This window comes from Podarcis vaucheri (assembly GCF_965113315.1).
Source record: "Podarcis vaucheri genome assembly, chromosome: 6".
NCBI classification, from domain to species: Eukaryota; Metazoa; Chordata; class Lepidosauria; order Squamata; family Lacertidae; genus Podarcis; species Podarcis vaucheri.
Genome location: NC_138764.1, coordinates 72,370,887 through 72,396,708, shown reverse-complemented (window position 1 = coordinate 72,396,708; position 25,822 = coordinate 72,370,887). Strand labels below are relative to the sequence as shown.

The 25,822-nt window shown below is 43.9% G+C and overlaps 1 protein-coding gene across 4 annotated transcripts in view; it reads left to right on the top strand.

Moving 5' to 3' along the window:
* SYT6 (synaptotagmin 6) overlaps positions 1 to 21,911 on the top strand; it is a 140,902-nt gene extending 118,991 nt beyond the window's left edge. For 3 of the 4 annotated variants that reach the window (XM_082226964.1, XM_082226967.1, XM_082226966.1), the window contains exons 5-8: positions 3,897 to 4,068; positions 4,599 to 4,749; positions 12,156 to 12,260; positions 18,392 to 21,911. In XM_082226964.1, the coding sequence (XP_082083090.1) occupies positions 3,897 to 4,068; positions 4,599 to 4,749; positions 12,156 to 12,260; positions 18,392 to 18,463 (500 nt within the window). In that variant the 3' untranslated portion in view covers positions 18,464 to 21,911. The remainder of the gene's footprint in view (positions 1 to 3,896; positions 4,069 to 4,598; positions 4,750 to 12,155; positions 12,261 to 18,391) is intronic. The other variant, XM_082226965.1, reaches the window with a different exon arrangement.
* Positions 21,912 to 25,822: the final 3,911 nt, after the last annotated feature.

Genomic DNA, 25,822 nt, shown 5'->3' with positions numbered 1-25,822 from the left:
CAGGTTGTCAAGCTCCATTTACTTGTGGTTCGAGGACCCGACCCCCGCAAAGTAAAATGAAGACACAGGGACACGTGATATAAGGTTAATGGGCTAGAAAAGGCCACAACTTTATTGATTACAGCAATGAAAAGGTATTGGCTTAGGCATTGGATCGCAAAACAAGTGGGTTTATTCACCAGGGGTTCATCACCTGTTGATGCTAATCCAACTATAGGCTCACCCCTGATGTCACCGCCGGTCGTGCCATGGCCTCCCGCCAAGCAGGCTTCGGACGGAATACACGACCGCCAGATTCCTTTACCGGAATACCCCTATAAATTGAAGGCATAGGCGATGGCCACACCTAGCACTTCGACACAGCACAACACATTATTCCAATGCCTAACCTACCCACCAATACCACCAGAAAGTTGTGACGATTGCTACGAGGTAGGCGAAAAAACCAAAAAGCCTAATGCCAAATGGAAAAACTCCTACCAGGCCCCCTAGACAACCAGGGCGACCAACCTAAGGTCCATAGCAAGGCCAATGACCTAAGCCCTAACTCAAAGGGAGTGGAGGGTTGGTGACTCGCACAGGACGATGAAGAGAAATGAGGCCGGGGAGAGGCTGGCACTGCAGCATAAAGGCTGCTGGACACGCCCCCCATGGCACCTGGTTGGGCGGCCACCGGGGGGGCGTGAGTGCCAGCCAGGTGAGCTGGAGGCAGGGGGCAACGCCCCCTGGTAGGAGCGGTGTTCGGGCTCCCGCCCACAACCACTCCCCTCTCTTTCAGGGAGGAGAGTCTTTGTCATTTTCCATCTATGGTATGTGCAGTGACCACCTTGGTGACTGTTGGGTGCATTATTGGTCCTGTCTGCTCAATCTGCCAGAGCCTGCAGGGAAAGTCAAAGTCCTTAACTCACCAAGGGTTTGAGTCCACTGGCTACCCTCACCTGGTTCAACCTGCCAGTCAAAGCCCTTTCCCAGGCTGTGGCTGCTGTTGTATGCTTAGAGCCTCTAGGAGCCACAGGTGGAGCTGAGCACAGGGCGGGGACCAAAGGTAGGCAAACTTCCCTAGAAGGAGCACGACGTGTCCCCCATCTAACACCCCATACATCCCAATTTACAAAAAGCATAAAACCATAAAATCATCAGCGAGCTGAAAACCAAATTAAAACACAGGTCAACATTCTGCCGAAACAAAAATGCTTTTAGCAGGCACAGAAAAGAGTACAGTCAATAGGGAGGGAGTTCCAAAGTATGAATGGTGCCACTGTCTTGCTTTAATAATCAGACAATGAGTTTCTTTGTTATATGGATACCATTCATTCAAACTAGCCATCAACAAAACAGAAGTATTTCCTTCACATCCATACACAAAAAATAGTATGGTGCATTGAAGATTTTGGCTGGAGCAGGTCAGAGGAAATTCTTGAAAGCATTATTGTTCTGGCAAGTCTGAGACTGCATCACTAGAATCCAAGAACTAAGTAGCGAAAGAGGGAGCATTAGGCAGGCTTTAAAGATGGGGCTGATGGGAGTCCAGAACATGGGGAAAGCACCAGGTTGGCAAGGGCTGCTCTACTGTAACCAGACCTAACAATGTGTAACCGAAATATCTTATTCTTCCCCTTCACTCCACCTCCCTACCTATTTCTTGTTGTTTTCACAGTGTCAGATTTTAGCCAGAAAGCCCTAGGGGTAGAGCCCTGCCTTGTGTACATTGGTAGCACTCTATGAATTAATACAGCAACAATTACAAAAACAAAAAGGATAAAACAATAATTTCACACTGGTTTCCATAGAATTAAAGTGTGGCTAATTTTTGCAGGATCACACCATGTATTCCTATACCCTCCACCACTGTGGAGCTGTGGAGCAAACCAATAGGAGAAGTGAGCCCAATGGTCAATCCAATTGATCTGATTGCAGATCTGATTGAAGCTCAGCTAACCCCAAACTGAGATTGCATCAGTTGGATTTACTAATCACATCTTCTAATTCCTAAGATTTCATGGGCTTAATCTTTCAAGTGCTACAAGACTCTTTTGTTCTGTTTTGTTTTTTGCTGTTTTGGATTAACACTGCAACTTCTCCACAAATTCTGTTCCCTGTAGATTTGCCACATGGATTATTTGGGAAATGATAGAGCTGATATAAACACACACACATATATAATTCTTTTTGAGAACTTTCATTGTGCAGATAGTTGAGTTTCTGCCATAACAACTATTTTTAATGGCCCAGATTTCCACATATCAGTGTCTTGAGTATTGCTGGCAAACATTTTAATCTACAGCAGCAACAGCAGAGACTGTTTGGGCAGACAAACATTTCTGCTCAGATGGCATTTGATGCAGGTTGAATCACTGCAAATCCATGGTTCAGAGGGAAAACAGCTCAGCAGTGATGCCCTATATAGTTACTGGAACTTCTAAATACGCAGCGATTTTCTCCAGCAGCCTACATAGAATTTGAACTATGTTGGAAACTCAGAAGCAATTTGCCGAAGTCAATCTCCGGGGCAGCTAGGGAGGTATTGCTGCCTTATTTTCCCTTCTCTTTCCCCTCTATTTCCATTGACAAAAAGGCTGCTAAAACCCCTTACATCAATTCATTTCTTGAAAATAGTTCACAGACATATAGCTTACCAGACACGTTGCACAAGGAATGTGTGCAACCAAAGAGCTGGAGGGATGCTCATGCATGAAGAACACCTGTCTCATATTAAAGAATAGTAAATGGACTGGTGGACAAATTTAGCAATGAACACAGGAAACAGGTCCAGAAGACTCTGTTGGAAAAGGAGTGATCTGTGGGAGAACTGCATAATTACAAAATCACTACCTCCCTACAGAAAAGCAGGCCCACATATACATACATGGCATGGTATTCAATTAAGTTTTACTCAAGAGCAGACCCACTGAAGTTAGTGGACACCACTGTTAGATCCATCAGTTCCAATAGGTCTACTCTGAGTACAACTTACTTGAATACCACCAATGGTCTCTGCATTGACAGCTGATTTAATGTCCCAAAAGTAAAAAAAAAAAAAGATGTTTGTTCTAACCTATACTTTTCTAGTCTTCCATGTAATTCAATGAGCTCCATTGAATTTTGTAGAAAGAAGAGTTTGACAAAAAAACACACAACCCCACCCCGTAAACACTTCCCTGCTGCAAAGCATGGGAGCAATAGTTATGACATCCCTAAAACTGACAAATTAAGAAATCTGGCACTCCTGAGGAAGTGTTCATCACTAGACTGTTTCATGTTGGACCTGTAGCAAAGTGCTGCAGTTTGGAGTCCTCAGCTTCCAAGTTCCAGCCAGCCAACCAGCTGTGTCCTTTCCGCAAATATTCTTTGCCATTCCCCTCATATCCCCTCCAATGGCCACTCAGCATTCTGTGGCCACTGAGCATGCTCAGCCCCTCATTGGGCTACTCTGGTGAGCCCCTCTTCTCCCCTGCAAAATATCTGTACATTTCTCCAAGCCTAATATTGTGCATGGATAGTGCTGCTTTTTCTCGATGTGGGTCCACACTCAGAAAATGAGCTTGCTGTTAGTTTATAGGATATTTGTTTATAATATGACATAAAGGTAATGTTATGTTCTGACTCCCCTTTTTTGCGCACACAGTTTTCATTGTTAACTAACCATAGTTGGGTTTGAATGATCAAACATGATACTACCGAAGATGTGGAAGAAGGAGTGAGATTGTGATGGCAATCCATGATCCCATGTGTTCTTTTTGCCCAGAGCCTAGGTGCATGCAAACCCAGAGACTTTCTTCTCTTCCACTCCTGCTTCCACATGTTCCATATCCCATTTGGTCATGTGAGCAACAGGGATCCCATGGATACTGGGATCATCATCAATGCTGTCATTTTCCCTTTCTCCTGCTTTCCAGATCCTTACGTCAAGGTGTCCTTGCTCTGTGATGGAAGGAGGCTAAAGAAGAAGAAAACCACCATTAAAAGAAACACACTTAATCCTAACTACAATGAGGCAATAATCTTTGATATCCCTCCAGAGAACATGGACCAAGTCAGCCTGCTTATCTCTGTTATGGATTACGACCGGTAGGAGGGAATCTCTGTAATGCTTAAATCCCATTCGAGCCATTTCCTCGTTCTTAAGTTTCCATGGTGTGACTCACTTGATTACGTGACTCGGTTGTGCAAGAGACAAGGCATGTTATTAGAAATATCAAGCTGCACTTTTTGGCTTCTCAAGTATTTCCCCTTTGGGTCAGCAGGGCATGTTCCTAGGATTTAATTTAATGACTCATGAAGTCGTGAAGTCCATTGGTGATGGGGACAGGAGCATAAATCACATGCTCAGCTTCATGCTTGAAGATCACAAGTGAAGATTCACATGGGGATCAGTCTTGATAATGCCAGCATACACTCCCTATTTACCAGGGACAGTCCTTATCCCATTTGCAGACATGTCTCTGATTTGCCTATGAGGCATGCTGTATTATAATTCTGTTCTCATTTGTAGCTTCAGCAAGAAGGGTGGAAGAAGCAGGAGGGGCGGGTTTAAATGTGTCACTGTAGCAAAAGAAAGCATGTCTAAAACATGTTCCGTGTGTGGTTACCCCTTTCAGAGTCGGCCATAATGAGATTATTGGGGTTTGCCGTGTAGCAAATAACGCTGAGGGACTAGGTCGAGACCACTGGAACGAAATGCTGGCTTACCCACGGAAACCAATTGCACACTGGCACCCACTAGTAGAGGTGAAGAAATCCTTCAAGGAGGTATGTAAAGTATTGAATAACTTCATTTGAATGTATGTTTTGTGGGCCAAAATTATTTTTGGAGAACCTTGCACTTGTATCGTGTGAATTTTGAAGGACACCTTACCCAATGATAGGCTTTGTAGCTATACTATAAAAGTAAGAGTTAAGTTTACAGATACTGTTGGTGTGGTTGTGTTGTATTCATGCACACCTCCCTACCCATGTTTTGGCTCCGGAAACCTGCAGCAGTCCTTAAGCATTTTGGCCCGGCTTCAACTTGCACAGAACCTTGTTAATAGACCAATTTATTTTAACCAGCTCAAATGTGCAGCTTTAATCCTTTTTAATTTCAGAGCAATGCACAAAACGTGCCTCACTTCCATGGACTTTCAAGCTGGGAATAAAGCAGAGAACTGAGTAAAATGGAAGGAGTTAATGGAGCTGATCTTTGCTGAAGCAGAAGTACATAAGTCACCTGCAGCCTCCAGAACTGTTCAAAATCTAATATGATATCTACAGTAACATCTGCAGAACACGATGCTCTAGTGGCCAGCTTCTAGGAGAAATACCCTACTATTATTACTTAATGACTTTTTTCAGAAAGGTGAACTCAAAGCAGCTTACAAAATGAACATTAAAAGCAAGTGTAAAGGGACCTAAAACACACCTATACTGTGTATAAAGCAGAGCCAATTCAACCTCACCTACTGAAAGATAAATAGAAATTAAGATCCAAAGGCAGGATGAATGAGAACAGTTTTGCTTGGTGCCTAAAAACAGATAGAGATGGCACCAGACATGCCTCTCTGGGGAGAGCATTCCACTGAGCAGGCCCTTTCTTATAGCACCACCTTCCTATCCTAATTGATTAGTACCCAGTGCAGTTGTGCCGGGAGTGGTCTTGTGTGTTCAGATCATCTCTTGACCCAGTCAGCAGCCTGGCCCCTGAATTCTGCACCAGCTGCCGTTTCCATACCATCTTCAAAGGCTTCCATGAACAGATTAAGCAACAAAGCAAACCAATAATTGTGCTGCCCCAAATGGGGAAAGAAGCAAAGGAAGCAGGAGGTACACCTTCAACTGACAGTATTTTGTGGGAGGGATTCAGGTGCATACCAGGAAATGTAGCTTTGCAAAATTAAAGCACTAGTGCAACAAATCTGCTTTAAAAAAAAAAAAGCCCACCCTGGCATTTTTTGATTTGAAAAATGATGAGGAAATGCACTGAAAAGTGTGACATAAAGAATTGGTTAATAGAAAGTCATATAACCAAGCGAGCGAATCAGAATGAATTTTTATGTTTATTATAATGTTTATTTATACCCCGCCTTTTTTCCTGACAGGACTCAAGGTGGTTTACATACATAAATGAGAACTGCTAAAACGTTTTTAAAACAATCATAAAAAGCAAGCAGACATTGTTAGAAGTAAAACTATATGCATATATTAAATATATTAAAATGAAGACTCAGTAAAGACTGGATACAATCTAACCTCCATGTAAGTTTTGTGTCAGCAAGCTAGGGTGAATGTTCAATAGACAGGACACCTGGGGTTGCTCAGTCAGTTGCAGGATGCATGCACAAAAAAGTCCACAATTATGACTCAGTAACGTTCCTAGCTGCAATGCAAGGGACTACAGGAAGAGCAATGAAGCCTGGGACCCAATGAAACCCCAGATTGACACTGAACCCCCTGTAAACTGTCTCCTTGAGACAAAACACAGGAAAATTAATGGTACTTGGCTAACTTCACCTGTAATCAGCTAGACTACTGCGATATGGGGTCATTGTGTTTGGTTGTCGTAAAGTACAGCCAGATACAGATGCAAAGAAGGATGCCAGTGTCTAGATGTCTATTTGGTTGATACACTAGCTCTGCCACTATCAATTTAATGTTAAGTCTTAAAAAAAAGATTCAGCAGAGAATACACCAATGTTCCTCCTCATCTCCCTCCCACGCTCTCTCTCTCCCCTTGTTATTTGTTGATCTGAAGCGGAGCAATCCCACCAGGGACAAGAAGCTGCTGTGATCCTAGAACAAGTGCTTCCAAGTACATGTATGCTATGCATCCACCAATAAGTTTTGTTCCCTGTTATTTTGTTTTGGTAGGAGAGTAAACAAAGCAAACAAGCAACTGCTTGGAACATATTCTGAAGGGGAAAGGAAACCCTTAACTGAAGCAGAAGGTTATTTAGAACAAGATACACAGATACCAAGTTAACTTGTTGTGCCAGAGAACCAAATATGTTCTCCAGATGAGAGTGAGTGTGTGGGGGTGGGGAGACACACACACACACACACAGAGAGAGAGAGAGAGAGAGAGAGAGAGAGAGAGAGTATTTTGGATCTGTTTCCACAGATTGTTTTTTGCTTCTAAGCTCAGATCTCTTTGAGCTTCTCAGTAGACTGTAAACAACATTTCCAAAGCTTCAACCATGGTTCTCTAGTGCAACACATGCCACCCAGATGTCCTGTGGGTTCTTTGGGATAGGAGCATGTGGTCACCAGCAGGTACTTATTTCAACAGCCACAGCACATCTTGCTGCAAGCTTAGGCAGTGGCACAGTCCAAGGTATTGTTGTGTGCCGCCAGTCTCCCAGCAGGTCCCAACACATGAAGGTTAATGGAGACTTTTCTTTAAGATGTATGGTTTTATTTACACATATATGCAGCCTGTGCACCAGATGGAAAGACTCATGCCATTAGCACTCCCAACAAATCTTGCTTCCCCATTAGGAGTCTAGTGGGGTCCCCAAAGCCATAGCCTTGGATTCCACTCGGAGGCTAAAAACAGACAGAATGTATGAATTACAGAAATTTCTAATGTTTGCTCAGGAAAAGTTTGTTAACTGGAAGACTGAGCCCATGAAAAGCAAGTATAGATATGGCCAGGGAAAGGTAGAGAGTATGCTCTGGAACTGATAATTTGTTACAGTGAAGATCAGGGGGCGTTGTTTGATAAGAGAGGTGGATAATTCATGGCATCCGATAGCCTTCACTCCCCTGATGCTACTAAATAATTTTTATGTGATCTCTAATCCACTTTTGTAAGGATGCATTAAATCAGTAGGCTCTGCAACGCTGACAGGATTATTCAGTACAACCAAAAACAGCTCTAGAATATTACACACACACCCTTTCACGGCACCCTGCTCTGGCATCTTCTGTAAATATAATCTATGGCTGTCTGGGTCTGTGTATTGTACTGCTATTAGCAAGACTCCAAGGGAAAGAGGTAGGCAGGTTTCCCCCCTACCCCCACTCAACGCATTTCCAGCTCCAATATGCTTCCCCAGTTTTCAGTCTCAGCACATTAAGGTTCCATGTAGTATGGGTGGATTTAGTTATTACAAAGCATATACATAAACCAGTTAATGTTCTCAAAATCTCTAAGCAGTGTGAAATATAAAAACAAACAATATCATTAAAACAAAATTATAAGCAAAAAGCAAAGAAAAAGACAAACCCATGAAAGCCTATAGCAGTGTTTCCCAACCACTGTTCCGCGGCACACTAGTGTGCCGCGAGATGTTGCCTGGTGTGCCGCGGGAAAAATTAAAAAATTCGAAAGATTTTTTTTTTAAAGTCAAATTTTCGATTGGGGCGCCGTCACTAGATGACCCCTGGGGTTCCCTCCCTCCCTCCCGCTCTGCGCCTCCCTCCTCCTCCTCCTCCGGGGAGGCCCTTCCTGGCTCTCGGCCAAGGCTTGGCGGCTGCCACTCACTCACTCGCTCGCCCACCCGTCCCTCCATCCCTGCACCTGGCCTCTCCCCCTCCGTCCCCGGCGCGGGGGCTGCCAGGATCCGTAGTCCCCTCGCCCTTGGGCTCCGCGCCCGCGCGGGGTGCGCAAACTACGTTTCCCAGCGTGGCCTGGCGGGCCGGGCGTTTTGTTTGAAGCGCTCTTCTCCCGGCCATGGAATGAGCGCAGCGGTGGCGGCCGAGCGGGCAGGGGCTCTTCTGCGCAGACCCCGCACAGCCTGCCTGCGCCCCCGCGGAGATCGGGCGGCAGGATGGAGCCCGGGGATCCCCGCGGAGGCGGAGCGGCGGAGGCGGAGGCTGCCCCCCAGGTAGGGCTGCGTCAGGGTTTTTTTATTTTTGCAATGCTGCATCCGTGCCGGAGGGGACGCATCGGACCGCGGGGAGACCCCTTGGCGGGCGTGCAAGGCAATGCATGCATGCAGGCGTTGCATGGAGTGCACTGCAATGCAATGGCAACGCGGCGCCCTGCATGCATGCATGCAACTTCCACCGGCGCTCCGGACTTGGCAGGTGAGGGGGGTCCCCAGTGGGCGGCAGAGAGAGCCGGGAGGGCGAAGGGGAGCCGGGGGGAAGCAGCGCTGCTCCCCGAGCCGAGCCCGGGGGGAAACTTCGGCGTCGTTGCGCCGGGTGTTGGAAGTGGAGGCTGGCGGGGGCCCCTCACCTGCAAAACCTGGTCGCCTCTCATATATTTCGTGCATTGCATTCATCGCCCGCTTTCTCCTCCAAGGAGCTCCCGGGGGCGCGCGCGGTTCTCCCCGTGTTATCCTCGCAACAACAGCCCTGCGAGGTGGGTCAGGCGAGTGGCCCAAGGGAGCACCCAGGGATTGTCCTGGCCAGGTGGGGTGATTTGAACCCTGCTCTCTGACCGGTCTTCGTCCTCATTTAGCCCCCACATGTGCATGACTGTGCATGACTGAGGTTCCCCCCCCCCTCATCTTGGCTATGGTGTGAGTCTGTGCTGTTAATTAATGGGGTTCTGCCTTCGGAGAAGATGAGCCAGCCCTCAAGGAGGTGATTATGTAATTTGCTAGCAATTCATGTCCCTCCCGGCGTGACGCTGCGCGCTGACGTCACAGGGCTGTAATGGTGGTGTGCCTCGAGATTTTTTTTCATGAAACAAGTGTGCCTTTGCCCAAAAAAGGTTGGGAAACACTGGCCTATAGAAACAGGAATTCAGGTGATTCAAGTATATAAAACTGGGTCCAGTCTTATGGTCAGGGAGGGCCAGGTCAAAGTGATCAGTTTTTAGAATATGTCTGAAGCAGCTCATGGCTGCTGCTTCACATATAGGAGAGGGAAGGATATTCCAGAATCTAAACCATTTTTAAAAAGAATGGTTTGGGAACCAGAACCAGGGAGTCCTCTTTCACCAGGCTGCCCATGATGCAGTGAGACCACCTGGAGAGGAGCAGCAACCATCATAGAGCCTAGTCAGGCTCAAAGCAGGGTTTGACTTCATTTAAATGTGAGCTTCCACAGGTGCTAGTTACCATCACAAGCCTCCACCTTTAGGTTCAAGTACAAAATGTACTTCTTTGATCTGCTTTTGCTAAGGCAAACTCTGGGCGTCATGCTGGGTGAGGAAGCATTCGTGAATAAATGAATAAGTGAAAGCCTCGAACCACTAAACCAAACACTGCAGAGCTTACAGATCCTTTGAGAATATGAAGAAGAATACGAACCAGATGTTACAGACGTTGGCCATTACACCCTCATGCACAATTGGTGGTTGCTCAGTTACAGCACTGATGGGCACCAATTATGAATCTCTAGAAAACACCATTCCCTTGAGTTCAGCATATGTCATTATTTTGTTCAGAAAACGGCAAGCTCCAATTTTGCCAAAAATAAAACTATACATGCATCTGACACGTGCGGCATTGCTAAACATCTGGCCACTTATATGAGCATGTACGAGGCAGCTGTTGTTAAATCTCGCCATTATTTTCAGTAAGTGGTGCAGAAAGAGAATTCTGGATTTCTGAAAGCCTAGTTTCTTTTACTCGTTAGAGGTAGTTCAGTCCTTGCCTAATCAAGAAGATTAGACAAATTCATGGAGAATAAAACTAGCAGGGGTTACTAGCCATTATGACTATATTTTCTTCCTCTCTCAGAGGCAGTATGCTATTGAATACCAGTTGCTTGCAAGTACATTTGGGGAAAGTGCTGTTGCATTCAGGTCCTCCTTATATGCTCCCATAGACATCTGAGAGCAGGATGATGGACTAGATGGGCTTGTTGATCTGATCCAGCAGGGATTTTCTTATGTTCTTTTGATTGGCAGGAAAAGCCCTGAGTGTCTTCCTTCTGTGGTCTTTCACCTGCCCTTTATCTGCAGAAGCTACTTTATCCCACGTCAGACCACTGGTCCATCTATTGCGTACACCAGTGATGGGAAATCTCCAGCCCATAATCCCAATTAGCCTCCTCAGGCCTCCCCATCTGACCTGCCAGGCTATTTGTACAATCTACAACTTACCTGCCCTACACCTGATATCAGTTGATCATCACAGGAACAAAGGAAGTTGTGTTGCACCTTTGGTCCATCTAGCTCAATACTGGCAGCAGTTCTCCAAGGTTTCAGGCAGGCGACATTCCCAACCTTACCTGGAGATACTGGGGACTGAACCTGGGACCTTTTGCATGCCAACCAGATGCTCTTCTGCTGAGCTACGGCTGTTCCCCCTGCTTGCAGAGAGCAGTGAATGGTGCTTTGAAGCCCCACAATCACCACATGGGTCACCTGACATCATTGCGACATCAGGCGACTGAAAGCTAGATGGCCCCACCCACCTGCCAAACATGACGGGGGTCTCCATGTTGAGTGGCAGCAGCTTTCCGGGTTTTCAAAGAACAATCTCTTTCAGCCCTACCTAGAGGTCCTGGGGACTGAACCTGGGACCTTTTGCATGCAAAGCATGTCCTGTAACACTGAGCCACAACCTTTGCCAAATTGCACTCCTTACCCAGGAGAGAAACCAAAATATACCGTATTTTTCGCTCTAAAAGACGCACCAGACCACAAGACTTTTGGAGGAGGAAAACAAGAAAAAAATATTCTGAATCTCAGAAGCCAGAACAGCAAGAGGGATCGCTGTGCAGTGAAAGCAGCAATCCTTCTTGCTGTTCTGGCTTCTGTGATAGCTGCGCAGCCTGCATTCACTCCATAAGACGCACACACATTTCCCCTTACTTTTTATGAGGGAAAAAGTGAGTCTTATAGAGCAAAAAATACGGTAATTCCTCAGGCGATATTCGGGTTGCAACTGCTTGTGCTTTCTATTTGTCGTGCATGTGGTGTTAAGCGCAAAAGATATGCATGCATCAGTAACTTGGGTGGTGGGCTGCATGACCCTGCACTGGTCTCACCATCATTTTGCATAATAATAATAATAATAATAATAATAATAATAATAATAATTTATTATTTGTACCCTGCCCATCTGGCTGGGTTTCCCCAGCATAGAGCTGGTGAGAGCGCTACTGCTGGGTTATGTGGGCTGGATGTACAATGACTTCCTGTCTGACACTCTTCAAGACTGCTATTTAGGTATGCCCTTTAAATACGCAAACTGAAACAGCCCCTTAGTGCTAATTTGTTTTAGCACAAATGTACCCTATAATTCATCCGCCAATGACCCTTTATCTATTTCTGCCAACAGCAAAATCCAGCACCTGGATTGAGCGCTCCCAAGGCAGTGATCCCTGTAGCAGAGTCATCCCACTCCTTTTCTCCTGTGATGCTGTCTCACTCCAAATATTCCAAGGTATCCATCAGACAAGGATCATTTTACAAGAAAATATTAAACAAAGAGATAAAAACAACAACAACAGCGGCCTGTTTTTTGTTTTTTTGTTTTTGCAGACACTGATGGGGAAAGGGCTTAGCAGAGATTTCCGGAGGATGAGTTTGGTTGTATCTGGTATTGCAAACTCATATTATCATCAGCTCATTACAATAAAATAGATCTAAAATTTAATAAGGCCATTTCAGTCTTTGGGGACCGTGACATTTATTTGTTTAAAATAATACATCAGGTACTTAATGAGTGTAGGTGACACCCTAGAGGGCTTGTTCAAAAGCAATTCCATCTGTGTATTTAGAGCAATGAAACTTCTCTGGAGAATCTGTCACAGTTGGAATCAATATTTTGTCAGCGTCTCAAGCTCCCTTTAAACACAAAGAGCTTAGAATTGGTTTTTAGATGTTTTTAAAGGGCTTTATTTGTTCCATAATCTGCCAGCATCGCGGTATCAGATGTTCAGGTTCCATATTAGCAGTTTTTCCCTGTCTTGGAAAATTGATTCTGCATGGCAAGAATTGGGGAACTTTGTCAGCCCAAGGAGACTTTCCAGGGGCCAGCTGCCAGCTGCCAGTGGGGCCAGAGACAAAAGCATGTGGAGCAAATGGCTGTAACTTAGACATTTATGCACACATCTCTCTCCATCCAGGCAAGGAAGAGGCATCATCAGAATTCAAGGACACATTCCAGCCAGGCAAAAGACCCCGAGAAGAGCATGGAACAGGATTGCCCTAGGAAGGGTCATGGCTTAGGAAGAGTCCCAGGGGTGACATAGAGAGGCCCAGAGACCCATATTTGGTCCCTAGGGCCTGAGGTTGCCCACCCTTTATCTAAGATTTGGAACCTAACCACATGGATCTATGAAGTTACCAGAATGCACTCTGGATTTATTTATGCAGGCCTAGGGTTATTTGGGGCTTCTTGAAAGCCAAGTCTAAGGAAGATCATAAGAGACCAATGTTTCTCTTTAGTCTTGCAACTTGGTGAGAAAAAACTGAATCGCTGTTTAAAAACAGGCCACAATTCAAATAACCTGTTTCAGTGATGAATAATAGATAGAGAGGTTGATTTTGATACTGGAGGGTTGTTCTTGTTTTTTTTTGGGGGGGGGAGTTTAGAAATGTCCTTTGGAAATGCATGTTCCTTTATGTAGAAGTCTGCCATTAATAGAGACAGAGATACAAAACAGAGGGCTGTGATGCAAGTGCCTTTCTTTACAGTCTATTTTACACATTGTGCTTGTAGGGGAACATATGCTTTAGGAAATATAGTGTGGGTGCAAGAACCTGGTTTTGCTGCCACATAATGTATGAAGTAAACTTTAAGCCCCAGAAAGGCAAGGAGTACTGTATCCAGTTCTGGGCACTACAGTTTAAGAAGGATATTGACAAGCTGAAACGTGTCACATGGATGACAGAGCAAGCTTGTTTTCTCCTAGTCCAGAGTGTAGGACCCAAACCAATGGATTCAAGTTAGAAGAAATCGGATCCTCTTCAAGGAGGGTATGCGTTGCGCTTGGGCCCCCAGGCATCTCCCACCTCCTGGGTGTGGGCAGAGCTACGCCCTGCTCCACTCCAGTTGGTCGTTTCACAATCACTTGGTCCCTAAAGCCAATGGCTTGACTTGGGGGGTGGCTGCGAAACATTATTTAAACCTTGTGCGATGTTTGCTGGACCTCTTTGCCTTCACACAGCAGATCTCACACACACACCCTTTATCTTGTGTGTTGGCCTTGCTATGGACATTGTTAGTTGTCTGTTTTGCCTGGTAGGATTTTTTTCCATCTGGCAGACTGGCAGAGCCATTTGGTTTTCGGCTACCAGGTAGCAATCGTCACAACTTTGTAAGGTTTAGCAGTTAGGCATTGGATCAGCAATGTGTGGGGAGGGGAGGTGCGGCCATCACCTGCCCCTCCAAGCTCAAGGGTATTCTGTTAAAGGAATCAGGGGTTGGCTTGGATCTTGTCCGAAACCCCACGGTATGGGCTAGGGCCATACCAGGACCCCACAGGGGCACTGGGGGTGAGCTCGAGTCGGTTTGCATCAGCAGGGCTCCCTCTGGCGGTGTTTCACCCTTTTATCAGATTCCCCACAATGCGGGTGGGAGTCTGATATAGTTTGGATGATTCCAATGCCTAAGCCAATACCACTCACATTCTGTATTCAATAAAGTTATGGCCTAAATTTTGCCCAGTAACTTAAACTAAAATCCCATGTCACTGTGTCTTCATTTTTGGGGGGGTGGTTGGGGGTCTCGAAGCGCAAAGGAGATTCTGACTCAACATTAGGAAGAACCTTCTGGTGGTAAAAGTTGTTCAACAGTGGAACAGACTCCATCAGAAGGTGATGGACTCTCCTTCATTGGAGGTTGTTAAGCAGAGGTTCGATGGCCATCTGTCAGGGATTCTTTAGCTGTGATTCCTGCATTGCAGGGGATTAAACCAGATGACCCCTGGACTCCCTTCTAACTCTACAGTTCTATAATTCTTTCATGGATTTGCGTGAAATGTGGGAAAACAGTGCTGTTAATGCATTCAAACACAGGGCTTCAAACAGTGTACCAAAGACATCTTCGAAGTACCTAGTTCTACATCAAGAACAAGCCGTGTGTTCATAGAACAAGCTTGACACTTGCCTGAATGCTAACACAACACCAGAGGTCAGAAGGCAAGAATTCAGAACTGAGAGTAGCATGCTTAAAATTGCACTTCATAGCCCGAAGACACGTTGCCAATAATTTATAATCTAAAGTGCCTAAAAATGTGCTTATCCTGCACGCTGTGCCTTTCATTTACTTCCAGCTTGTTCTGGTCTTCCAATTTGAGCAATGACCTCATGACTAGGAAGTGGATCCTGCTAAACTTCATTAGCTAAATTTTGACAGAATTATTGGATTAAGTTTTGAAGTTGTTTGAGGGGGTTTTATTTGTTTGTTTTTTAATAGTTGCATGATATAATGCGAAGCAACACTGAAGCCAAAGTAAGAGCAGCCTTTTATCATAGATAAGATAAGGAACTTGGCTGTGGCTGGCTGTACGTACTTTTCATGATGCATTTGGTGATCAAAGGCTTGACAGCAGAGTGCTGGTTTACAAAACAAACAAAAATTGCATTAGCAATCATGATTACCGGTAATATGAGGAAGACATAATAGTATCTAAGCAATCTATGCTATGGCAGGGTGCGGTGACTCGTGGCCATTGGAAGTGGTAGGGTGGAACATGGGGAGGTCAACAGTAGGTGGAGCCAGAGTCAATCACAGACAGAGTTTTACTCTTTGTAAGAAAGAAGGCAGGCAGGTGGGGTCTGGCTGAGGGCAAATTGAGGTTGGTGGGGCACTTCCCCATTCACCCTCATAGGCCAGCCTTCACTGATGCCAGGGCTGTTATTTTATATATTTTTCTCATATTATTTAAATGAATGACATGATGAGTGCAATCCTTCTAATCTTTACGTGAAAGCGCATTGTACTTTTAAAAATTAAATGCAATTAAAACTATTATAAAAACTAGTACCTGCGTAGCAAATGTCTTTATCATTATTGCTATTGTTACATCCAGCATTTCCTTCAAGGAGCTTAGCAAGGTGAACACGGGTCTCCCTGTCCCCATTTGATCCTCACAAAAACCCTGTGAGGTATGTTAGTTTAAGATACAGTGACTGGCCCAAGGTCACCCAGTGCACTTCCTGACTGAGTAGGGTTCCGAATCCTGGTCTTCTGGGCCACAGTCCAGCACTCTGCCACTACACCACATTTCAAGGCAAAGGCCTCCTAAAGCAGCTTATAAACACAAACTTTAAAAAAAAACCCACAGGTCAATACTGTAAGTGTTCTACAAACACTATCTCAGTAGTTCCTACGATAACCCTTTGTGGTAGGCCAGCATTATTTATTATCCCCATATCATAGGTCAGAAGAGATGATTACCGAGGCTCAGAGATGATGACTTGCCTAAGGCCATCCAGTGAGTTCATGGCTCTGCTGATGTTTGAACCAAAATATCCACAGCACATAGCTTATAGTTTTAACTGCCACACTACAATTAACCCATATGCTGGCTTTGGGAATGTTAAAAAGGTGACTGGACCTATGGGATTATCTAACCCAGCCTTTCCCTGGTAGAGGCACTGCCCAGGGAGAGCCTCAAGAGCTGAACAGAGAGACCTGGAGGGCTACATTTGGCCCCCTGGCCTGAGGTATCCTACCCCGCCTTAAATCATACCCCTTCAAATTCTTCACAAAACCATCTTCTATTGCTATTCATCCTCAGCATCTGACACCCAGCACTATTTATTTAATGTCAGTATTTCATATTACTGATTGATAACTGGCAGGTATGCAATTGTATTTAGCATTTGGTAAGTGATATGCAATGTTAATGGCTTTTCATATTTGACAACGAAATAGTGGAAGAAAATGGTAACATAATGAATTTAAAACATTTGTTGGAACTCTGTCAATATTTGAGATTGGTATTTGGCATTTAACATCTGACAGACTTTCTTCTTCTAGACTCAATTTACATTACTTTTCCACTTATGAGGTGAACATCCAGAGGGAAAAAATAATTTTGGCATATTTTGAAACTGTTTACAATTACTTTTTATCCTTTTCTGCCTTTGACTTGAATCCTTCCCAATGCGCCAACACCCCTTTGAATTGCAGTGTTCAAAAAATGAATAGGTTATTATTCTTGATTTCTTTCTGTTGGCCTCCTTTTGTCCTTTGTTCTTCTAATACTAACTTGAGCTGGAATCTGAGACCCACTTACTTAGATGGTAGAAATAGGAATTAGGGAAGAATTCAATTCAGTTTGCATTTAAAGCTGAATTGATCAAATTTGCACTTTCTGAAACAATGTAAGAACCAAAACATATAGCCATCCTTTGAAATTTACACTTATCTGAATTTTGCAGTGCTTACAGTGTTTACAAATATGCATTATATTAGGTCACAGTGAGCCTAATGATGAATATATTAGTGAAAATAACATACAAAGCTGTGTTATATTGGGACAAATTGCTTGCAAAAAATGTATACATTAGCCAAAACTGCATTACAAAAATATGTATATTAGGAGAAATTTGCATTAAAGGGTTGAAGAATTTTCAGGAGGGTTTTTGAAAAGAATTTGCTGCAAATCGCTGTAGAAATGTTGGGAATCAAATTTAAGATTGGGAAAATAAGAAACTGAGAGAACCAAAATTGAAAGGTCCTTTCATCTCTAGGAGGAGTTTGCCACATTGAACTCAGTGGCATTTACTTCTGACTAGACATGTTTAACCTCCTAATTCATGTGCTCATCCTCTCAATGGCTAATGTCCTTTCTTGATTGCCGCACCACAACTATGGGACTCTTTTCCCTTAGATATTTGGTTGGTCAGTTTTCTTCTTTTGGATATTTTCTCTCTTTTTGCAGTATGATTGATTTCTGATAGTTTTGTGCATTTCAGCTTCTGTTTCTTTCTGTTTGTCTTCTTCTTTCCATTAACATAGACCCCCCTGATTCCTCTTGCCTCTTGCTGTTCCTTTTGTCTTCATCTATCTCACTAGATTTCAAGCACATGGCAGGAATACTTCTAGATGTACATAATCATTGTAAACATGATGAACAACCACGATGAACAAATGTGGTATCACGTAGAGTGGTACTAAAATCCAAAATCGCCCTTTTGATTGCTCAAGCTCAGTTTGTTATCTATTCCATTTTGTTACCCCGTCTGAGTGCCTTGGAAATCTTCCCCTTCCATTTTGTAATCAATGCTTGAGTTTTTCAGAGGACACTGATTTATATCTCATGGTGCTGAGAACAAAGCTGATGATGATGAAGCAATTTGCTGGCATGCACAGTTGGCCCAGCTCTAAGACTCTTTTGTGAAAGCTCATGTGTGCACGTGAAGGACATATTCATTCAACTAAATGGAGAGCACAATTGTGCATTCCTCCATTTAAATGAATGGGACATCCCACTAATGCGGGAGTTCCATCTCTGCCTGAGCTGACATAGACCTCTGGATTAGTGGTGCTAGCACATTTTTATGCCGTGCTTGTTTATGACTTCGTTCACTAACTTGCTGCCTTTTTCTTTTCCTCAGTGGCATGGCCGAGCAGCCAGCTTTGACAGCCAGGGCTCCTGTCCCTCTCCCAAACCGCCTCCAACACCATGATGCATCGAGTGGTGAATTCAATGGGACTCAACCAAGTTCTTTTTCGATTCATTTCCGTTTGATTCTTTGCCACTTGTCTGGAATTCCACAGCAATTCTATGGCTGAATGGAAGAAGAAGTGGACGTTAGACAGTGAGGGCACTTGTTCCCACAATGACAAAGGCAGCAAACCTATTCTGTGGTCATATTTGTCTTAGTTATTTATGTCTCTCAAGGTGATGTTCTGTGTGGTTTTCACTTTTTGGACATGGCTGCCTGGGATGGGGGAAAAGTTGGAGAAGTGTGACATAGGCCGGAACACTGGCCTGTAAAATAACCTGTAAAATAGATATCCGTACGTGTCTGGAGGGGGACAAGTAGTAGAGAAGCACTGACATTCTGCAGATAACCATGCAGATTTAAGAAAAGAAATTGGAGGGGGATGAGACTGACAAGTGAAAAGGCCTTGATTAGACTCCTCGTGACATGTGAACAACCCTTGTTATTGTGATCAGCGATACATTACAAAAAAATTCTTACTCATACTGTGATGTTCATGGAGTCTGTGCTGTGTGTTACCCAGCCTGCCCTTTGATGTGTTTTACAGAGTTACGAATTCCTCAGGGAAAAAAATAACACTTTTTCTGTATTTATGTTCTCTGGAGAACCTTTTGCATGAGCTCAGTTGCTTAAGGTGCAGCTCATTCTTGCTGCAGTTTAGAGCTGGTCCCAGCTTTGCAATTTTTAACAAAATCTCTATCTCTTCCCCTCTCTCTTTTTTTTAAAGATCTATTTAGATCTATTTCACACCCATATTTCTTCTTCTTGAGAGTAGTGAAAACAGCTATATTTGTTGAGAGTCTGTGATTTGCAAAACTATTTTGTCTAGCAGGTTTTTCTAGAAGCATTTTGATTTTGTCTGTCATATACAGTACTTAAAAAAGATGAATCATTTGCCAAAATTACTGAAAGCTGCAACATTTTGAGTATTTTTAAAATTAACTTATTGCTTGAATTTGGGGGGTGGGGGGGAAATCCCCTGTTGGGGGGAAATGTTGAAAGTTGTTACGTATTTTCTGACAATGTTTCAAAAATAAATAGTTCCTTCCAGTGCTAATTCCTTTATTTGTAAAATCACAAGATTGTGTCATGTAACACTAATCTTGGGCTGATGTGGAGGGTGCTAATAATGGCATGTCTACATTGCAGGCAATCTCAATCCAGTGCCATTTTGACTTGCATAGCTTATAAAGTGTTCGCCTTTGACAGTTTTCTCCTCTTCTGCTACTTCCTCTAGTTCTTGCGTTCTTATTTCTTATTGTCCACATGCAGTATCCATATAGATTATTCAAGACTAACATGGGCATCTCTGGGAACTTCCTTGTCCTCCTCCTCAATTGCCTTTTTATATTCTGGGGCCATAGCTCAGAGGTAGAGCATCTCTCTTGCATGCAGAAGGTCCCAGACTCAATCGCAGGCATCTCCAGATAAGGCGGGGAATGTCCCTGGAGAGCCAGCGCCAGTCAGCTGCCAGTTCTGAACTAGAAGAACTATTGGTCTGACTCAGTATAAGTCAGCTTCCTATGTTTCCATTTCTCAGGAGACCTGCAGACCTGCATAGTCCTTCCTATAGTCCAACAGCATGATTGCAAGAAGTGTTAGCAAGTGCTTTTTTCAGCGCAAATACTGAAAGTCGGATGATATTCAGTCTACTTCAGCAAAAGACTGGCACATTCGTTACTTACCTTCAACGTCATGAGAACCTCTGAGGCATAGCTTCTTGTAACAGCCATTGTTGGTAACATCAGAAAAGCATTAATAATCAAATAGGCAGGGTAGTGGTGACAATATTCCCAAACCTAGCATTATCAGTCTGCAGGTAACATATTCTGGCCAATGACAAACAGCCAATGTGGACAACAGCAGGGTTGAAAGAGCATGAGAGGATCTGGCTTAGATGTAGCCTTTTTGTTTTGTTGGTGGGGAAAATAACAACTAAGGGTGAAATTCAACTTTGCACTCTTCCAGTTATTCGATCTGCACAAGCATTTCAGCTTGCCAGGTGGAATGGCTCCTATGTGCTGTAGTGGGGGTTCTCCTAACACCCCCCCGAGCCAATTTTGTGGGTGTATGGGGAGATGCGGGAAACCCCCAAAGTGCAAACAGAAGTCCTTACACAGGGCTTCTGCTGACAGGGCTGGTTAGGTGAATCCCACCCTAATTTTTTCAAATATTCCAATACAGCTGATTCCAAATAAAAGGTTTACAATTTCTCATCAGTTTTTCATTGCACAGAATAAATAGCCAGGTCAATAGCAATTTTTAAAGACGGGAGCACTAGCTAGAGAAAGTTGGGTGCACTTAGCGTTAATTGCAATCAGTGGAACTGAATGGCTCTGGTAAATTTTACTATCCCACTGATTTCAACAGAAATTAAGGTGTGCATGCTTTCTCTGAATTTCCACACACTGATATAATCCAGCAAAGGTGAGCCATGCTTGGAAGCAAAGTTCTATGCAAGAATCACCATTTTGGATCTGATCCGTCAAAGACAAGAAAGGTACTGGCCCTTACATTAGGTTTTAGTTGCCCTAGGCAGCTGGCATTAGGTGTCACAGAAGGGCAGCAAATTCTTTCTTATTTAATGTATGGTTATTGTAATTTTACTTTGTGGGATTTTCTGCCTCAGGTAGCAGATTAAGTTGGCTAGCCTTGGGTACTGTGTACCTTGACTGCGGTATAATGGAGGCACCATTTGCTGTTCCACCAGGCAGCAAAATGTCTTGGGCCAGACCTTGTGCTTCCGGGGTGGTGTGTGTGTGTGTGTGTGTGTGTGTGTGTGTGTGTGTGTGTGTGTGTGTGGTATCCAGCACTCAGTTGCTCATGCACGAGTAGACGATCAATGTGACCAGACTTGAAAACACTGATTACTTGTCTAGTGGTTACTGGCCAAATTCAGTTGCCATCAAAGTGAGTGTATTGGGATCAAGAAAATCAACCACATTGTCATCCATGTTTATGCTTATTGATTTCAATGGGACCTAACTATTACATAGATTGCGGCCGAGCTTCTTGCTTAAAGAGTGTTTTTTTAATGCTTTTCACCTCACATTTAGCACCTCAAACAATGCTGTTTCTTTCAAGTAATAATTTGGAATAGTTTTGCTTTTTGACTTGAAACAATATTGCCTCAAGTGGCCGAAGTGTCCATAAATTGCCATTGTACATTTTTGTTCAGCTAGACTGAGAACAAAGCTCAGCAACTGAACAACAATAACGCCCTTTACTTCAACCTTAATGTTCTGATTCACTGATCTAAACTTTCCAAGCGTGTATATAACTTTGCAGGGAAATTTTGTTCAGTGATAGACTAATTTGTTCTCACTCCTCACCACACCTTGTGTCTTAATTTTCTCTGTATGTGCCACATGCAACAGGAGCATCAATCTAATAAAATGACTTTTTTGAATCGCTTGTCTTCAGCAGTTGTGTATATTTTTTACAGAATCAGTGGTATAGCCATCTGTTGCTAAAGGAAGCATTATGCCCGCTAAATAAAGGCCAGGCTAAAGCAAGATGAAAGCTACAGTTGAGATTGCACCATGTATGCTATGTATAATCAGGAGCTGTCAGCAGTGATGTGGTGTTGCTCCTCTGTAGCGTTCTGGACTGTCACGAAGAGAAAAGGAAAACCACTATATTTTAAGAAGTGTCTCAAAAGCATTTCTGAACCACTTCCCAGCTCCATTTTTATTTTTAATTTAAAAATATTTAAATACCACCCTTCATTCAAAACAAAAGTCCACAGAGGTTTATCATATTAATATAAGAACAATACAATAAGACTACATTAAAAGGATACACAATGTACAAAATACAGTCAGCAGAGAAATAGCTATGACTGAGTAACAGAGGCCAGAAAATGCTGATGCACACATCCCAGTTCCTCTGAAGAATTTCCTGAAAGGCGTCATGTCCTTGGATGGCTCTCCCACCCAAGGCATCAAAGAGTCCAAGATCGACTGATCTAACATCTCTGATTATTTAGTAAAAGCAAAGTGCTTGGCAGATTAGGCCGCTCAGGGTGTTCTAGCCCCCACAGAAGCTTCATGTCTAATCTTAGCAGTCTGTCTAGATGCTGCCAACTAAAATGATTAATTATATCATTTTATACCCTCCCCTTTCCTTGATGAGCTGCAAGGTTACTGGATCTGTTCTCTGCGAAATCTCTGCCTTTTTGCCATTTCTCTTGTAATCTGGGATTTAGTTGAAACAAACATGGCGTTCAGTAGAAAGCTTCAGTTTTTAATCTCCACTTCACAGGAATGAACTTCCTCACAGCAGACAGCTATAAACATCTTCTTCCCAGTTCCACATGAAAGTTCTCACCAAAGCCCTGTTATTCTCACTTAGAAGCTTCAAGCAGAGTCCATATATTGGTTTCTGCCTTTTCCTCCTATAGCAGGGCATCTTTGCTGTGAGTCCTGGAAGACCTGCTCACTGCCTTGGAAACCTTCTTCTACCTGGCCTGGGAAAGCAGGTCCCTGACTGACTCCAGCTGCAAAAGATGAGGCTGTGAACAGAATATTAAGCTAGGGTATTGTTTGGGGGGTTTTGTTGGTGGGGTGTTGTTGCTGTTGCTGCTGCTAATTTTTTACATCTTCATTTCGGATCTTAGGATTTATGTGGAAATTGTTCAACTAGGTTGTGTACTTTTTGATGTTTTGTTTATGCCTACTTTTTATGTTTGTGGGTATGCCATTTTGTATATGTTGTAAGCCGTTTTGAGCATAGTTTTAGCTTTGGTCCTTGTTGGGGGGGGGCAGCCATGGAGCAAATTTCAGATGGAACAAGAAGAGAGATGTTTGCAGCTGAATTGTAACAGTTATACATTAATTATTTGTTGAAATATTTGCACCTGGCTTTTTGATGCACCGAATCTCTAAGGCACCAACAATTAACAACAAAAAGCAACAATACATCCAAGAAATAAACCAAGAAAGGAAGTGGATTTGTTGTGCAAGAACTTTCATTTGACTATAACTGTGCAATCTGAATTTTCCGTTTTGTGCTTGAATCCCACCTAAAAATAGTGACCTAGTGGCCTGTCATTGGTGAAATGCTATCTGCTCTATTAAATCCATGTGCCAGCTACTTTTTAGCTCATGGTATCTGTAATAGGGTGATTTTGTTTTGTTTTGGTTTTTTTAAATTGACTTGGTTAATTAACTATATGTACCAATACTGACTGGACGCGGGTGGCGCTGTGGGTTAAACCACAGAGCCTAGGACTTGCCGATCAGAAAGTCGGCAGTTCGAATCCCTGCGACGGGGTGAGCTCCCGTTGCTCAGTCCCTGCTCCTGCCAACCTAGCAGTTCAAAAACACATCAAAGTGCAAGTAGATAAATAGGTACCGCTCTAGCGGGAAGGTAAACGGCGTTTCTGTGCGCTGCTCTGGTTCGCCAGAAGCAGCGTAGTCATGCTGGCCACATGACCCGGAAGCTGTACGCCGGCTCCCTCAGCCAATAAAGCGAGATGAGCGCTGCAACCCCAGAGTCGGTCACGACTGGACCTAATGGTCAGGGGTCCCTTTACCTTTACCTTACCAATACTGACTATCAAATAAATGACAACTAAAGAAATAATCAATTCAGAATTAGGACTAGAAAAATTCGTGGAATATTAACAGCCATACTAAGAGTAAAGCTAATATAGTACTAACTTGATGCTGGCATACAGTGGTATTCAACTCAGAGAAAACCTGTTGAAATTAATGTACCTAACTTAGTCATGTTCACTAATTGCAATGGGTCTGCTCTGAAGAAACCCCCGTTGAAAAGCACCCATGCTCTATAGCAGCCAATTCTGTGGTTCTAAATGAAGTGGGAAGAATAAGAGTGTTGAAGTGAATTCTATTCAGCCATTCCTACAGTGTCTAACACCATTGTAGTGCCTTGTCACGACGCATTTTAATCCCAAAAGCAGAAATTAGAAATTCCAGAGTGGCTTTCATCTCACATCAGCAAGAACAAACAGTGCTGTAAGACATTCGAAGGACATGCTTCAGGTCACCTCCAAGACGCGCAAAATATACTAATGACCACAAAAAGAGCGGAAAGCTTCATAATGCAGGAGAATTAAACACAAAGAGACAGAAACAACTCTCCGCAAGCATCACAAGGGACCACATATAGGTCAGCACTTAGCTGCCAAAGACATAAGAAGAGACTAATCTCATTTCTGCTGTATAATCTCTCCTGAGTAATATATACTCTGATGTTTGTTTCACTCTTCTTCACCACTCAAGGTCTTTTTAAATGGATCCTAGGTAGTGGAGATAGGTACCCTCTTTTCAGCTCTGTGGAAGAGCCTTAAGGGTGTCAGCCCATGTCCCAGGTAGGGATGGATAAACCCATTGAAATGTTCAGAGGAGATGGGACTAAGTCCACCCCACCCCATCCCATTTCCAGACAAATTTTTAAGGGGATAGGCGTACAAATCCACCCAGGAACACACATTGCAAAAATACATTTAAAAACAGCTTATGGTGTTCTCTGAAGGCTGAATAGGTGCCAATTCTCTGGAGCCCTGGGTGCCCAATCACCCACTAAATTCCCCATGAAGGAGCTGGGCATCCACAAATTTCGGTGCCAATGTTATGCACGCTGCATGGCACCCACAGCCACAGGCACCCACAGCCACAGGGCCAAGCTGGCCTCCATTCCACTCCAAAACATTTCCCCCCTTAAGTCATCTGATATTGTGTATACAACTGCCTGCAGCCAGAGCCAGGCTAGCCAAGAGGCATGGTGAGGCCATTGCCTCAGATGGCAGATACAGAATCCGAGGAGCATACTGCTCGCCATCTTCTGTGCCACCTGCCACTGCCTGTTCCTGTCTGGTCTTCTTTTATTCCCCAGCCACCTTCAACACACTGGGGCTTCCCCAGGCGACGCCCAGTCATCTCAGGTGGCAGCAGAGGAGGAGGAGGAGGAGGAGGAGGAGGAGGAGGAGGAGGAGGAGGAGGCAGAGCTGTAGAGATGAAGGTGAGGGTGGCATTCTCTGTTTTCCCTCAACTCGTGAAACATCCTGGGCCAGCCCTGCCTGCAGCCTCAGCAATAACTTATCCAACATTTTGTTGACATTATTATAACGGCAGCAAACACTGCGGTTTCTACAGACCAGATATGGAAAACAATCTTTTTGTTTCAAATCTGCTGCATGTCACAACTTTCATACACTCTTGAGCTGCCACTGCTTATGATCACAACTGTGTCTGTGTGCTTTCTTGGCAGCTGCTGTATAGGCATAAATCCAACAGGTTCAGCTTCCTTGGATCTGTTACATTATTGCTTGCCTTGCAGACATTAAAGGCACAG